A 13,144-nucleotide genomic window follows, 5' to 3' on the forward strand; every position below is an offset into this window, starting at 1 on the left:
TAAGTTACATGAAATGCTAAAAGATGTTAGTGCTGAGGGGAGTACTTTAAGAGGAATCAGGAGTCCAGAGGAAGCAGGGGTAGGACTCTGTATTAAATAGGAGACTCAGGATAGTCTGTGACTTTAAGGGCCAATACTTACTGAGCAGTTACTATGTGCCAGACACTGCTCTAGGTTCTTTCCTCCAGAGAGGCTTGAGTAGTGCAGGGCCTAAGCAGGCCATCTTATGGACATGACTTTGTCCCCATTCTTTGGAATAAGTTCTTCACAGTAAGGTCTTTGTTATTACTAATTAATAGAGTTGCCACTCACCTATCAAGTACCAGGCATCTAACACATATTACCTGTGTGTAGATCCTTACAATGATCCTACAGGATAGATTTATCATTTCCCTTCTACAGATGAGGAAATTTAGGCTTGAGTCAGTTGTAACTTGTCCAAGCCAAACTGGTCAAGTAACAAGATTCAACCCAAGTCTGATCCCAAGGAAGGGCTCTTTGTTCCCTATTTTGTTCTCTGAAAAATTTTCTGTGATCCTGAACAATACAGTTTCTCCTAATTAGCTTTTCCATGACTAACACCCTCCCTACCAGGGTCAGTTAAAAACAGTTACTGAACCTAAATGTAATTAGTGATATAGTTGTGCCATTTTGACCTGTTCATGTTTGCTGCTGCTGCCAAGTCGCTTCGGTCGTGTCCAACTCTGTGCGACCCCATAGATGGCAGCCCACCAGACTCCCCCATCCCTAGGATTCTCCAGGCAAGAACACTGGAGTGGGGTGCCATTTCCTTCTCTAATGCATAAAAGGGAAAACGGAAAGTGAAGTTGCTCAGTCATGTCCGACTCTTAGCGACCCCATGGACTGCAGCCTACCAGGCTCCTCTGTCCATGGGATTTTCCAGGCAAGAGTACTGAGTGGGTTTCCAGCGCCTTCTCCATGTTCATGTTTAATTCCCTTGAAGATACAGAGGTTTGCAATCCCTGCTACACCTTAGAATCATTTGGGAACTTTAAAAAAGAACCTACAGGCCTAACCCTACCTCTGTCCAGAGATCCAGGTGCGATTGTTCTGGGTTGGAATGCAAACACTGGCATTTCAAAAGGCTTCCCAAGTAGTTCTACTTATGTGCAGGCAGAGTTGAGAACCCGTGGGACATCAGGAAGATGGAAGTGAAAGAAGGCTGATAAAAAGGAAATAACGAAAATAATGCTTTTCGGTGTACTTTGCACATATTTTCCTTCTCTAATAAAAATAACTTTATTGGTTTTCTTGATAGTATGTGATCATTGTCCTCAACAAAGGAGTGAAATTAAGGAAAAAAGGCCAGGCCTGGACTTCGTTCCACCTGCATAGGGGAAAACCCAGTTCTCGCTTCTGTGTTTCTTGACTTTTGTAACTGAGCAGGGCCCTATGGGGCGCATTCTCAGAACAAGTCCCACTGCCCTGCCATGTCCTCTGCCTCCATCTTGTCTGTAGAAAAAATTTAGCCTCTTAGACCCTCCATGAGTTCCAAAGAGTAAATTTAATCAGAGAAGTCTGAAAATGAAGAAAGGAAGACAGTCAAGTGAGACAAAATAATAATAGTTTAGCCATTAAACTGTTTCACCATTCATCAAGGACTGTTACTTCCTCCTCACGGGCTATACATAATATTCTGAGCCAAATTCTTTGAACTATTTTGTAGATACTGAAACCCCCACCAGATGGAAGAAGTTAGCCGTATGCTGCATACAAGCATGTAGACCCCGGGCCAGTCAGAATTAGAAGGCTGATGATGTTAATTCCTCATTATCTCATCACCAACCAATCAGAAGAATATCCATGGCTGGATCACACACCCCACAACCCCCACTTCCTCACCCTATCTTGAAAACCCTTCTCCATTTGAAAATGAATAGATACACGTAGAGGCATAACTGCATCACTCTGCTGTATACCTGAAACACAGCATTGCAATCAACTATACTCTTACATAAAAGGTTTAAAAAAAAACCAAAATCTTCCTGAAAGGCTTCAGGAAGTTCAGGTTTTTTGAGCACTAGCTGCCTGGACTCCCTTGTTTGATGCCCTGCAAATAAACACAGGAGTTTCCTTCACCACAACTCAGGGTTAAGTAGGTTGCCTCTACTGCACGCGGCAAATGGACCCAAGTTACTTTCAGTAACACTGTTACACACAACGCTTCACTTGGGACACTTCTAGTCACCAAATGAGGGATAGGGGGTAGATCCCCCACAGCAAGCAATCCTCTAGGACACCAACTGGGTGTTCTACAATTTAACTCAACTCTAACACTATCTACCGGGAGATAGTGTCAGATCCCAGAGGTTAAGGGCTCAGTTCCATGAAACTGTCCCCACCCGTTTCAGATGCGAGTCCAAGCAGTTGTACTACTCATTTTTTTTCCTTTTAAAAAATTTTTTTCCATTTATTTTTATTAGTTGGAGGCTAATTACTTTACAATATTGTAGTGGTTTTTGTCATACATGTACTACTCATTATATACCCCAGGTTATTAATTATTTCTGTTCAACATGGCTACAAATCAGAAGTCCCCAGGACCCCTCCTTAAGTTCAATTAATTTGCTAATGGCCCAAAGAACTTATGGAAATACACTTACCACTTTATTAAAGGATATGATAAAGTATACAGATGAACATCCAGATGAATAAAAATATGGAGTTGGATCTGTTAGATCCTGTGTCCTAGGCTGGAGAAAGGTGGCAAGGACTGAAAATTCCATGCTTTCTTCCAGGAGTCATACAAGAGCCAGCCCAGAGTCCTCTCATTAGATATAAAAGATGCTCCTAGTGATCTTATCACTTAGAAATTTTTTTTTTTTAAATATGGAACATTTCACAAATTTGCGTGTCATCCTTGCGCAGGGGCCATGCTAATCTTCTCTGTTCGTTCCAATTTTAGTATATGTGCTGCTGAAGTGAGCACTCACTTAGTAGTTTGAATTCAATGGTTTTAGGAGCTGTGTACCTGGAGTTCAGGCAAAGATCTACATATGTACATATTTATAATTTTTTTTCCTGTTATGTCAGAGAGACAGAGACAGAGAAATGAACACCTTCCCATAGTCTCATCTTGGAGGCACAAGCATTATTAATAGTTTAGTGTATATACTTGCATGTATTTTTAGACCTCTATAAAATTAACTTTTTAACATAAAAATTTTAAAAACACATTTAATTTTCTATAAATGTTTTTCAACTAATAATGAATAGTTTTTCATGTCAATACATAAGAATCTACCTTTTACTTTTTAATGGTTTATTTAGGAGCACTGTACACGATTTGGCCCATCTCCTATTAATGTACATTTATTTCCAGTATTTGGACTCTGTTCCAGAGGTGTCTGCTTTCTCATCCACAGGAAGGGTAGGGGTTCCCTTCACTCTCTGCATTTGCCACAGGACAAGGGTAATAACCCAGACCTGCTAGAATAATTCTCCACTCTAGTTTCCATCTGATTGTTTCTGAGCACTGGATAACTGAAGCACAAGTTCTTAGTATTTCCAAGTTGGACTAGGGTATCTGACCCTGCTCCTTCAGGTGAAGAATGTCATCTTATGTCCTCCCTAGCAAACTGCTGCTAGGTTATCCTTTGCCCAATTTATTCTCCTTCAATTTATCTAAAGATAAAACAATTTGCTAAAATGATTTCCTCTGAGTCTTTCAGCAATCTTAGGTCTGTTGTGAACATTTGTGGGTCCAGTCCACTTATCAGGGACTCAACTCTTCCCAACTGGAACAGAACAATCTTTTGTGTTTTCTACCTGAATAGGGAGAGAGCTTATTGCTATTTATTTGTATGTTGACTTGTACTTTCCTGAGGTTTCATGTTCCAAATTCTGAAACAAGTTTTGCAGGTTTCTCTCTCATTTAAGTGTCCAGTGCTATTGCCCAACACTTTCGGTTAACATCACAAGCATATCTGATAATCTATTCTGTCTGATATAAAAGTGGATAGATGTCATTATAAATTTGTCCAAACTCACAGAATGTACAACACAAAGCGTCAACTGGTGTGATCTGCCTATGGATTACTGCACATGTGTGGTGATGGGGCAAGTCTCCAGGAAAATGTTCTGTTGAGGTAGCTTAGCTGACAGAAAGGAGAAATAGTGAAGGGGTAACAGGCAGCCCAGTGACTAGTATAGAGCAGGGCTGAGGTGTTAAAAACAGGATACAGAAACCTAACATGAAGTATCTGAAAAGTTCATACTGGTGTTCCTATTTCAGGACTGTAAAATACTGGTATTTATTTCATGTCCTTAGTGAGCAGAGCGCCCTGTTTTCTTTTCATCTTCTCAATATCCAGTAAGTCCTAGAGAGATATTAACCACTTTTTTTAATAGACTATTTTCTAGAGCAGTTTTAGGTTCACAGCATAATTAAGAAGGTACAGGATTTCCTATATACCTCTTGCTCCCAAAGTCTCTCCCATTATCAACATCCCCCATAAAGTGGTATATTTGTTACAACTGATGGACCTACACCAACATAGCATTATTACCCCAAGTCTACAGTTTACCTTAGGGTTCACTCTTGGCATTGCACATTCTGTGGGTTTGGACAGATGTATAGTAACATATATCCACTATTAAATCAGACAGAATAAATTTACTACCTCAAAAAATTCTCTGTGGTCTACCTATTCATCCCTCCACCTCCTCAAACCCTCTCTGCCCCGTAAAAAAATTATTTATTCTTGGCCATGCCAACTGCACATGGGATCTTAGCTCACCATCCAGGGATCAAAACCATGACCCCTGCATTGAAAGTGTGCAGTTTTAACCACTGGACTGCCAAAGTCCCCCCAATCCCTTTTTAATCCAATTCTGCTTTTTCCAGAATGTTGTAGAGTTGGAATCATAAAGTACATGAACTTTACAAGCTGTCTTCTTTCACTTAGTAATAAGCATTTAAGGTTTACCTGTGTCTTTTCTTGGTGGACAGCTCCCTTCATCTGAGTGCTGAACAATATTCCGTTATTTGGATATATTACATATGCATCTATTCACCTACTGAAGGACACTCTGCTTGTTTCCAAATTTTGGCAATTATGGACAAAACTGCCATAAACAGCCACGTGCAAGCTTTTGGACGTACGTTTTCAACTCCTTTGAGTAAATACCCAAGGAGCACAATTACTGGATATATGATAAGCGTTTAATTTTGTAGGAAGCCACCAAACTGTCTTCCAAAGTGGCCATATGATTTGTTGCTCCCATTAGCAGTGACTCAGAGTTCCTGTTCTTCTACATTCTCACCAGCATTTGGTGTGGTCAGTGTTCTGGATGTGAGCCTTTTTGTGTGTGTGGGGGGGAGCATTCTAATAGGTGTATAGTAGTATCTCACTGCTGTTTAATTTGCAATTCTCTGACGACATACTACGTGGACCACCTTTTCTTTTTTTAAATACTTTTTTGGTCACACCGCTTGGCACGTGGGATCTTAGTTACCCGACCAGGGATCGAATTCACACCCCTTGCATTGGATGCATGGAGTCTGAAGTACAGGACTGCCAGGGAAGTTCCTGGAGCATTCTTTCATATGCTTAGTTGCTATCTGTGTATCTTCTTTAGGGGGATGTTTGTTAAGGCTGATTCTATTTTCATGAAAATAAAGCCTTTGTTCCCAACGTGAATGCTTTTCTTCTTCATCTTTTTCTATAGTGCTTAAAATTTTGAGTGATATTTCATCTTTACAAGAAAAGAAAAACTAAAAGAATTAAAGTTCTAAACAAAATCCAGGGTTGGAAAGAAAAGGGACAGAGAACCAGGTTGCTTCGGTTTCCTCTCCCCAAGCCCATTAAACAGTCTTTACACCTCTCCAAGACAGAAGAACCTGGCAAATGACATCCTACCTATTTCCTTTACACAGCACCATTTACTGTATCCAAAAGAAGCTTTAAAAAAAAAAAAAAAACAAACAGTGCTCGCTTCGGCAGCACATATACTAAAATTGGAACGATACAGAGAAGATTAGCATGGCCCCTGCGCAAGGATGACATGCAAATTCGTTAAGCGTTCCATATTTTTACAAATGAGAAGCTGAGTATGGTTAAAGCGGAACCAGATGTTAAAAAACTAGAAGAGCAACTGCAGGGTGGCCAAATAGAAGAGGTGATTCTTCAGGCTGAAAACGAACTTAGTCTGGCAAGAAAAATGATCCAGTGGAAACCATGGGAGCCTTTAGTGGAAGAGCCTCCAGCCAGCCAATGGAAATGGCCAACATAAACAGCATTAACTAACTTATCTGTTGATAGGAGACTGATGTAATTAAATATTGTTATATGTTAAAAAAAAACAAAAAACTGAAAACAGGTAAGACCACAGTCTCTCAAGAGCAATACATTTAATACATTCATAAGATTTCAAATGAGTACATACATGCTACAGGTTTTCGATTTTCTTTGGACAACACAAAAACCACAGTACTCAAATTTTAAGTTTTAACAGGAACATTTTGACACACGGCAGGTTAAAAAAATAATAAAACCAACATTGAACTAATCCAGCACCAATAGACTTCCTTAAATCTCTCATACTATCCTACTTTTGAAATCATATGGCTGCCTTCTATACCAGCATTTTTTCTTCTCCACCCAACAATTCAACAACAAAAATTATATAAAAAATTAGAGGTGTGTCACTGAATGAATAACACAATAGATTTTTTTTTAAAAAGCCCCTTATTTGTTGAATGTTGAAAGAGGAGAATATGATTAGGTGGAAATACTGTAAGGCATTTGATTCATTCACTTCACTCTGATATCAGAGCACAGGAAATGTGCTCAAAGGTTAGCAGAAGGATCTAATAAGGATGGCAAGAAATAGTCCCACATTATTTATAAAAGGAAGGCTGCACTCATGAATATGAAGAGCTTATAATACCATGGAAAATGGTATATGAAGAGCTTATAATACCATGGAAAAATATTTTAAGTTATAAAGTTAAATGAGAAAGTAGAATATAAAACTGTATATTCAGTATGATCTCAACCATGTAAAACCAAGCCAGAAAAAGGCTGAAAGTTCAAAATGTTAAGTTAGTGGTTGTATTTAAACAATGTATCTACCTGGATCTTTTTTTCCTTTTATTTTTCTGTCTCTCCCAAAACTTTCTCTACTGGGAAGGATCCCTTTTTTTTTTTTTTAAAAACCATTAGCTACTAAAAAAGGATGCCTGATAAAAGTATTGAATTCAAATTAATGATTTTAAGTCCAGCCTATAGGCAAGGACTGGGCATGTACAAAACTATAAAACATTCCAGGCTACCCTCTAAATCCACAGTGTGTTACCTGGAACATCCCAGAGGCTAGAGGGCTTCGTCTTCTCCTCTAGCCAGGTGCAAAGTGTCACCAGATCCTGCCTGATGAAAAACTGCTGAATTAAACAGAGACGTCATGGATTTACAAAAAGGAACAGAAATACCTACACTTGCCCAAAACCAATTTATAGTACAGGAGTAGCTCTTTAATACTATAATTAAACAAGGCAATGGCTATTTTCTCCTATCTCCTGTGTGGATAGCAAGTTTCAAAAAACTATCATCACAAGAATTGTAGAAAGCTAATCCTGGCTTAGAAACAGAAGTAAAACAGCCCTGTGACAACAATGGATTAAGAAAAGTCAAAATTTAGAAAATCATAAAAAAAAAACTGCTTTCTATAAAAATGATTCCCTTTTAAACATCTGTTTACTGTATATACTTGAAGGTCCCCACTATCACCCCCCCTCAAAAAAAGGGTCAAAACCTCTAAACACTTTCTACCAAAGGACCCACTGGTTTGTTCTTTCAACTAACACAGATGGAAGGCTCACAATGTGCGAGGCACTAGGGTCTCAAAGAGCAGACAGGTTTTCCCCTGCCCCAGGGACATTTCCGTCTCTCAGAGCAGCAGGCGGGCACATCACCAACCACAACACAGCAATGAAAAGCAGGCGCCACTGCTTCCTTACAGCTCAAGAATAAGCTACAATTCTCGCTGTAATTACTTCCACCAAAGTCCTTACACAGAAACTTTCCTGACTCACTAGGAAGCAAAGATGCAACTACTTTTCCTTGATAAATATTTCTACAAGAGGCAGGCATAATTATTACATTTTGTGATATTTGCCCTTAAACATCACAATGCCTAGTAGTGAGGTCAGTTAACTTTAAGCAATGGAGCGTCTTCACTCCAAGAATGAGACACCTTTAAGTCGAGAAAAGGTGACCAGTCCTAGCTCTGGATCAAGACTTGTCAGGACCGTCAAAAGCTGAGACCGAGGAGTGTAACTTTCAATTAAAAATCTTCAGTCTCCCCTGCCATCCGCTGGTTTTCAATATGCTCCTGTGTCAGCCGCACCAGGTCCTTCTGCACATTGGGGTGGTCTTCCAGATCTTCGTAGAGGGATCGCGCAATGTCCAGTCTCCTGTAATCCTCAGGCTTGACTAGGCTTCGCACAACCTGGAGGCACCGCTCTTTCAGGGTGTACACTGTAAGGGCAGAAAACCGACTCAGCAGCAGACTCAGGCCTGGGGACTGAGCGCTCAAGAGGCTTGGCCAACTGAAGCCATCACATTTTCAACAGCTGGACCTCACGTTGGACAAAAAAGGTGAGTATGTGGGTTGTGGCAGGGTGTTAACGTGATGGCTCCAACAGACATCTCACAGCATTCATGACCCTGTGGAGGAACTTTCCTTGAGAGTGGGCTGAGCCTATGATGTGCTTTAATTAAGTGAATGTGGGCAAAGTGATGCTGTGGTGATTCTGGGCTTCAGCCTTAAGAAGCTCTGGCAACGATCACTCTTATGCCCTCAGGAGCCCTGAGTTATGCAGCAAGAGAGACCACACGAAGAGGCCAGGCCCCGAGATGACACAGCTGAGAGGCCCAGCCCTCAGCCAACCTGCCGGCAGAGAGCAGCCACACCAGTGACCACCAGAGAGTAGAATAACCCCTGAGTTGAACTCAGCCCTGCCTGCAGAATTATGAACAAATAAAATGGCTGTTGTTGGGTTAGGGGTAGCTGTCACACAGCAAAAGATAACCAAAACAGCATATAACTGGATTTGGGGGGAACTCAAATCCTATGTTTTTGCTTTTTTGTCACACCTCACAGCTTGCAGGATCTTAAGTTTCCCTGATCAGGGATCGAACCTGTGTTCTCTGCAGTGGAAGCACAGAGTCCTAACCACTGGACCACCAGGGAAGTCCCTCAAAGCCTATTTTTTTTAGTAATTAAAAAATTTTAACTTTTCCTAGAGTAGCATTAAGTAGCAAACAGAAAAAACAGGGTAACAAGTTATGAGAGAGACACAGAAGAAAGGGGAAATATTTTAGCATTTTAAATGGTAGTTTTCCTGATTTTTGGACAAAAAGTCCCACATCTTCATTTTGCACTGGGTCCCACATATTAGGAAGTCAGCCCAGCTGCTGACTACTCTGTTCCTCCTGAGGCAGGTCGCAACCTTTCCTTATTGAAACCGCCTTCTGTCTATAGCCTTTTGGGGATTCCAGCTGTCACTGATCTCCTCAAATCCTATTTTTAACTCACTGGGGAACTTATTCTTTAAAGGTCTCCTATAAGGCAAAATTTCCTATAGTTTAACTTACCAGTGTTCACTTCTGTATATCCACTGCCTTAAAACAAAATCTATATACACATATTAGTTTCAACCTTATGAAGCCACAGATATTTAGGTTTTTTTTTTAACCCAAAATATCAGTTTCTTAAGGCTCAACCTAATAAAATCACTTGAGTTTTAAACAAGTGGTAAGCTATGAAGCTAATGTTCAGTTTGCTGAGTTGTTTTTTTTTTTAAAAAAAACCCCTGACTGGCACAGTAAGTTTGACTGGATTAAATTACATTAAAAGATACAACACCAGAAGTCATAAATAAGCCATAATATCTCACTCTCTACACATTTTTTCTCCTGAGATTCCAGGGCATAATTCTACTCCAAGGCCAGGGAAACAAAATGCACTCATAATTCTATAATCAGTTATTTTAATTTAGCCCACTCCTGACAAGCCCAAAGAGCTTCTGAGACACCACAACATCTTTGTTCAACATAGAGAATACCAGTAAATTACTTACATTTTATTTATGGTGGAGGATAGGACACAGAAAAGTTGGATACCTTGCCCAGCATCAGGCAAAAATCGCTAAGGACTGAGCTCCTTCAAGGGCCTATCCTCTACTTAGCACAACAGCCTATCTTTTTAAAAAGTAAGATGGAACATCAGTATACCTGGCAGTGTGATGTTGGCAAAAATAGGCTGCCCATCAACATTGAGAGATGGCACAAATAGCTCAGTTTGGTTAACTAGAAGCCCATCAGATGTCCCAGCATCGCGGAAGAGCCAAAGGTGACCTGTTAAGACAAGCAGAGGTTAAGTAGTCACATATCTACTGCCTTCATCTCCCCAGACTGAAATACTTGCCTCTCATTGTGCTCGAATACCATACAAAGCCCTCCCAATAATGTTATTCTGTGAAATCCTCACAAAAGGCAATGCAGACGGTAGACAGAAGAGCAACTATACCAGGTTCCAAAACGAAGGCCCTTTCTGCTACCTTGGTGCAAAAGCAAAGTATCTGAACTGCAAATCACATCCAATGGTGCAAACTAAAAAGAGAGAGGTTGCCAACCCCTCAGATCTTGCTTCTCAAAAACAAGAAGGTACAAAAACATCACACTGAGAGAAAAAAGTCAGACAGAGAAGGGTACATTCTGTGTGAAGAGATGAAACTAATCAAGGATGTTAAAAATCAGAAGAGTGGAAGGGGCAAGGGAGAACTTTCTGGGATAATGGAAATATTCTGATCTATAACTTGATCTAGGTATTGTCAAAACCTATTAAATGCTAGGATCTGCATATTTTACTGCATGAAAATTAGAAAAATGGATTTAAGAAATAAATATATCTTTTGCAAAAAAAAAAAAAAACAGAGAGAGAGGGGGGGACAGTTGGAAGGAGACAAAAATCCCAGTCCTAAGATTCTGTTCAAGGAAAGGAGGAGGCTGCCTCAGAATAAAAACAGCATGAGATCCTGGGCATATGTTTACATGACGATTTGGAGGCAAAATTTAAGAAATGTCAAGTGAGAAGTAATGTTATTTATTGTGATAAAATATACATAACATAAAATTGGCTATTTTAACCACTTTTAAGTGTATAATTTAGGAACATTAAGTACATTCAGAAGATAAGTAATTTTTTTAATATTTAAAAAAAAAAGGCACTGATAAATTTTGGAGAATAAAAAAGTCACACAATTTCCCGGATAAAAGACTGCAGAAATGTGGGTCTCTGGAGGAATTGAATTCTTCCTCATTAAAAAAAAAAAAAAAAAGTATTTTTTTCCCTTAGGAAACTATGTGGCCTGCAAGGATCTTAGTTTCCCCACCAGGGATCCAACAGGGCCAGCAGAAAAAGCACTGAGCCCCAAAACACTGGTGCTGTGCTTAGTCACTCAGTCATGTCTGACTGTCACCCCATGGACTGCAGCCTGCCAGGCTCCTCTGTCCATGGGGATTCTCCAGGCAAGAATACTGGAGTGGGTTGCCCTACCCTCGTCCAGGGGATCTTCCCAACCCAGGGATTGAACCCAGGTCTCCCACACTGCAGGCTGATTCTTTACTTTCTGAGCCACAGGGAAGCCCAAAGAATTCCCATTCCTCATTTACTATTAGGAGAAATTTGGCGTAAAAGTTTGAAGAGCATCACTGACTATGCTACCCTCAAGGAAAAAAGATTCATCAAGGTCCTCTGAGAAAGACAGTGAAATTTTAGCAAGTGTTAACTTTTTTTTTAAAACCAGGGTAAGATTACTGCCTCCTTAGGCAGTAAGCCCTAGACATCTCCAGCCTGGGTTATTACAACAGTTTTCTAAGCCTTACCAGTAGTCTTCCCCTTCCAAATTACCTTGCATCCTGGGGAAGCTTTTCAGTATTAAATCACGCAATGCCATTTCTCTGTTTAATAATTTCCAATGGCCCCCATTTTCCTAGGGGTAAAATCATCTTTCACATTTCTTCTCCCACCATTCCATACCCTCACCCCTCTCCCAGGTTCCAGGTGTCAGGCCATGGGTTCCGTCTACAGCTCTCAACTCCTGTCTTGGGTTGGTCAGATTCCATGCATCTTCCAGGATTACCCTTCTTTTCCGGGAAGCTCCCCTAAATGAACGCACACACCCTTTCCTTTCACTGAGCAGGTGCAATGCTGTGCTCCGTTCCTACTGCAGCAATTATGACACTGGCTTGTTCTTAATCTATTTAAGTATTTGTGTCTTCTGCCCCACTGAACAGAAGAGACACTTCATGAAGGGAGGGACCCGACGCGGACCGGCTCACTGCCCAGTGGGAGAATGTGGGATTCTCCTAATCACAAACTGAACAAATGGGCGTGAGGGATGGAATACACGTGGGGCTGATCTACAAATGCAAACTACTCAGTCTTAGAAAGATACTCTGTCACTTACTAGTTGCGTCAACTTGAATCTGTCACAACCTCAGTTCCTCGAGTGTAAAATGGGAATAAAAATGACAACAGCAGCTGCCTCCCCCAAATGGGGTGGGGATTCGGTGAGACCGAGCCACCGTCACCGTGGTTTTCAGGCCTAGAGCGCGGCTCGCTGCGCTCAGCTCAAGGGGGCGGCGCGGCCGGGCGCGACAGGGCGACCCCGGCCCGCCTACCTCTGTAGCTGTGGATGCGGCGGCCCGTGCCGGGGGGCAGCGTCGGGTAGGGTTGCGGTTCGCCATCGAAGTTGAGCCACACGGGCAGCACCACGCGCGGGCTGCGGTTGCAGAAGATGACCTGGGACGGCTCGCGCGTGTTCACGGAGCGCAGCACCGGCCGCAGCCGCCCGGCCTCCATCTCCCGCTCGGCGCCGGGGTCCTCTGCACTCGCCTCCTCAGCGCCAGCCTCAGCCTCTTCCGCGTCCCCCGCCTTCCGGGGCATTACCTCCGAGAGCCTAGACTACCCCGGCCTCGCGGGATTCGCCGGCCGCGCGGGGCGGGGCGGGGGGTGCGTGCGCGTCCCCGGGCAGGCGTACGTGCGGCTTTCGCGCGCTCTGGGTGGAGGATGGAATACACCCTGAAGATGGCAGGCTAGAGGCGGTGCATCACCT

General features: G+C 41.8%; 1 protein-coding gene and 3 non-coding genes across 4 annotated transcripts; 1 reads left to right on the forward strand and 3 right to left on the reverse strand.

Annotated features, from left to right (window-relative positions):
• Positions 1–2,844: 2,844 nt before the first annotated feature.
• Positions 2,845–2,950, reverse strand: LOC136168010 (U6 spliceosomal RNA). The gene has a single exon (XR_010663177.1). It is a non-coding gene; the product is annotated as a U6 spliceosomal RNA (small nuclear RNA).
• Positions 2,951–5,950: 3,000 nt separating this feature from the next.
• Positions 5,951–6,057, forward strand: LOC136167982 (U6 spliceosomal RNA). Its single transcript, XR_010663151.1, has one exon. It is a non-coding gene; the product is annotated as a U6 spliceosomal RNA (small nuclear RNA).
• A 301-nt stretch (positions 6,058–6,358) lies between these two features.
• Positions 6,359–13,144, reverse strand: VHL (von Hippel-Lindau tumor suppressor). The gene is made up of 3 exons (XM_065933167.1): positions 12,711–13,144; positions 10,260–10,382; positions 6,359–8,501 (listed from the first exon to the last, which is right to left on the reverse strand). Exons 1-3 carry the CDS (start codon positions 12,973–12,975, stop codon positions 8,308–8,310), a joined length of 582 nt encoding a protein of 193 aa, XP_065789239.1. The 5' UTR covers positions 12,976–13,144; the 3' UTR covers positions 6,359–8,307.
• On the reverse strand, positions 9,144–9,216 carry TRNAG-UCC (transfer RNA glycine (anticodon UCC)). Its single transcript has one exon. It is a non-coding gene; the product is annotated as a tRNA-Gly (tRNA).

This window comes from Muntiacus reevesi, chromosome 4, assembly GCF_963930625.1.
Source record: "Muntiacus reevesi chromosome 4, mMunRee1.1, whole genome shotgun sequence".
Lineage (NCBI taxonomy): Eukaryota > Metazoa > Chordata > Mammalia > Artiodactyla > Cervidae > Muntiacus > Muntiacus reevesi.

What these genes read in the sequence shown, in the direction of transcription:
- VHL (XM_065933167.1), bottom strand. Translation starts at nt 12,975, where the DNA reads ATGCCCCGGAAGGCGGGGGACGCGGAAGAGGCTGAGGCTGGCGCTGAG. An exon ending in CCGCATCCACAGCTACAGAG is followed by an intron (nt 10,383 to 12,710) that starts GTAGGCGGGCCG and finishes TTGTCTTAACAG; the next exon opens with GTCACCTTTGGCTCTTCCGC. An exon ending in TGCCAACATCACACTGCCAG is followed by an intron (nt 8,502 to 10,259) that starts GTATACTGATGT and finishes CTGCCCTTACAG; the next exon opens with TGTACACCCTGAAAGAGCGG.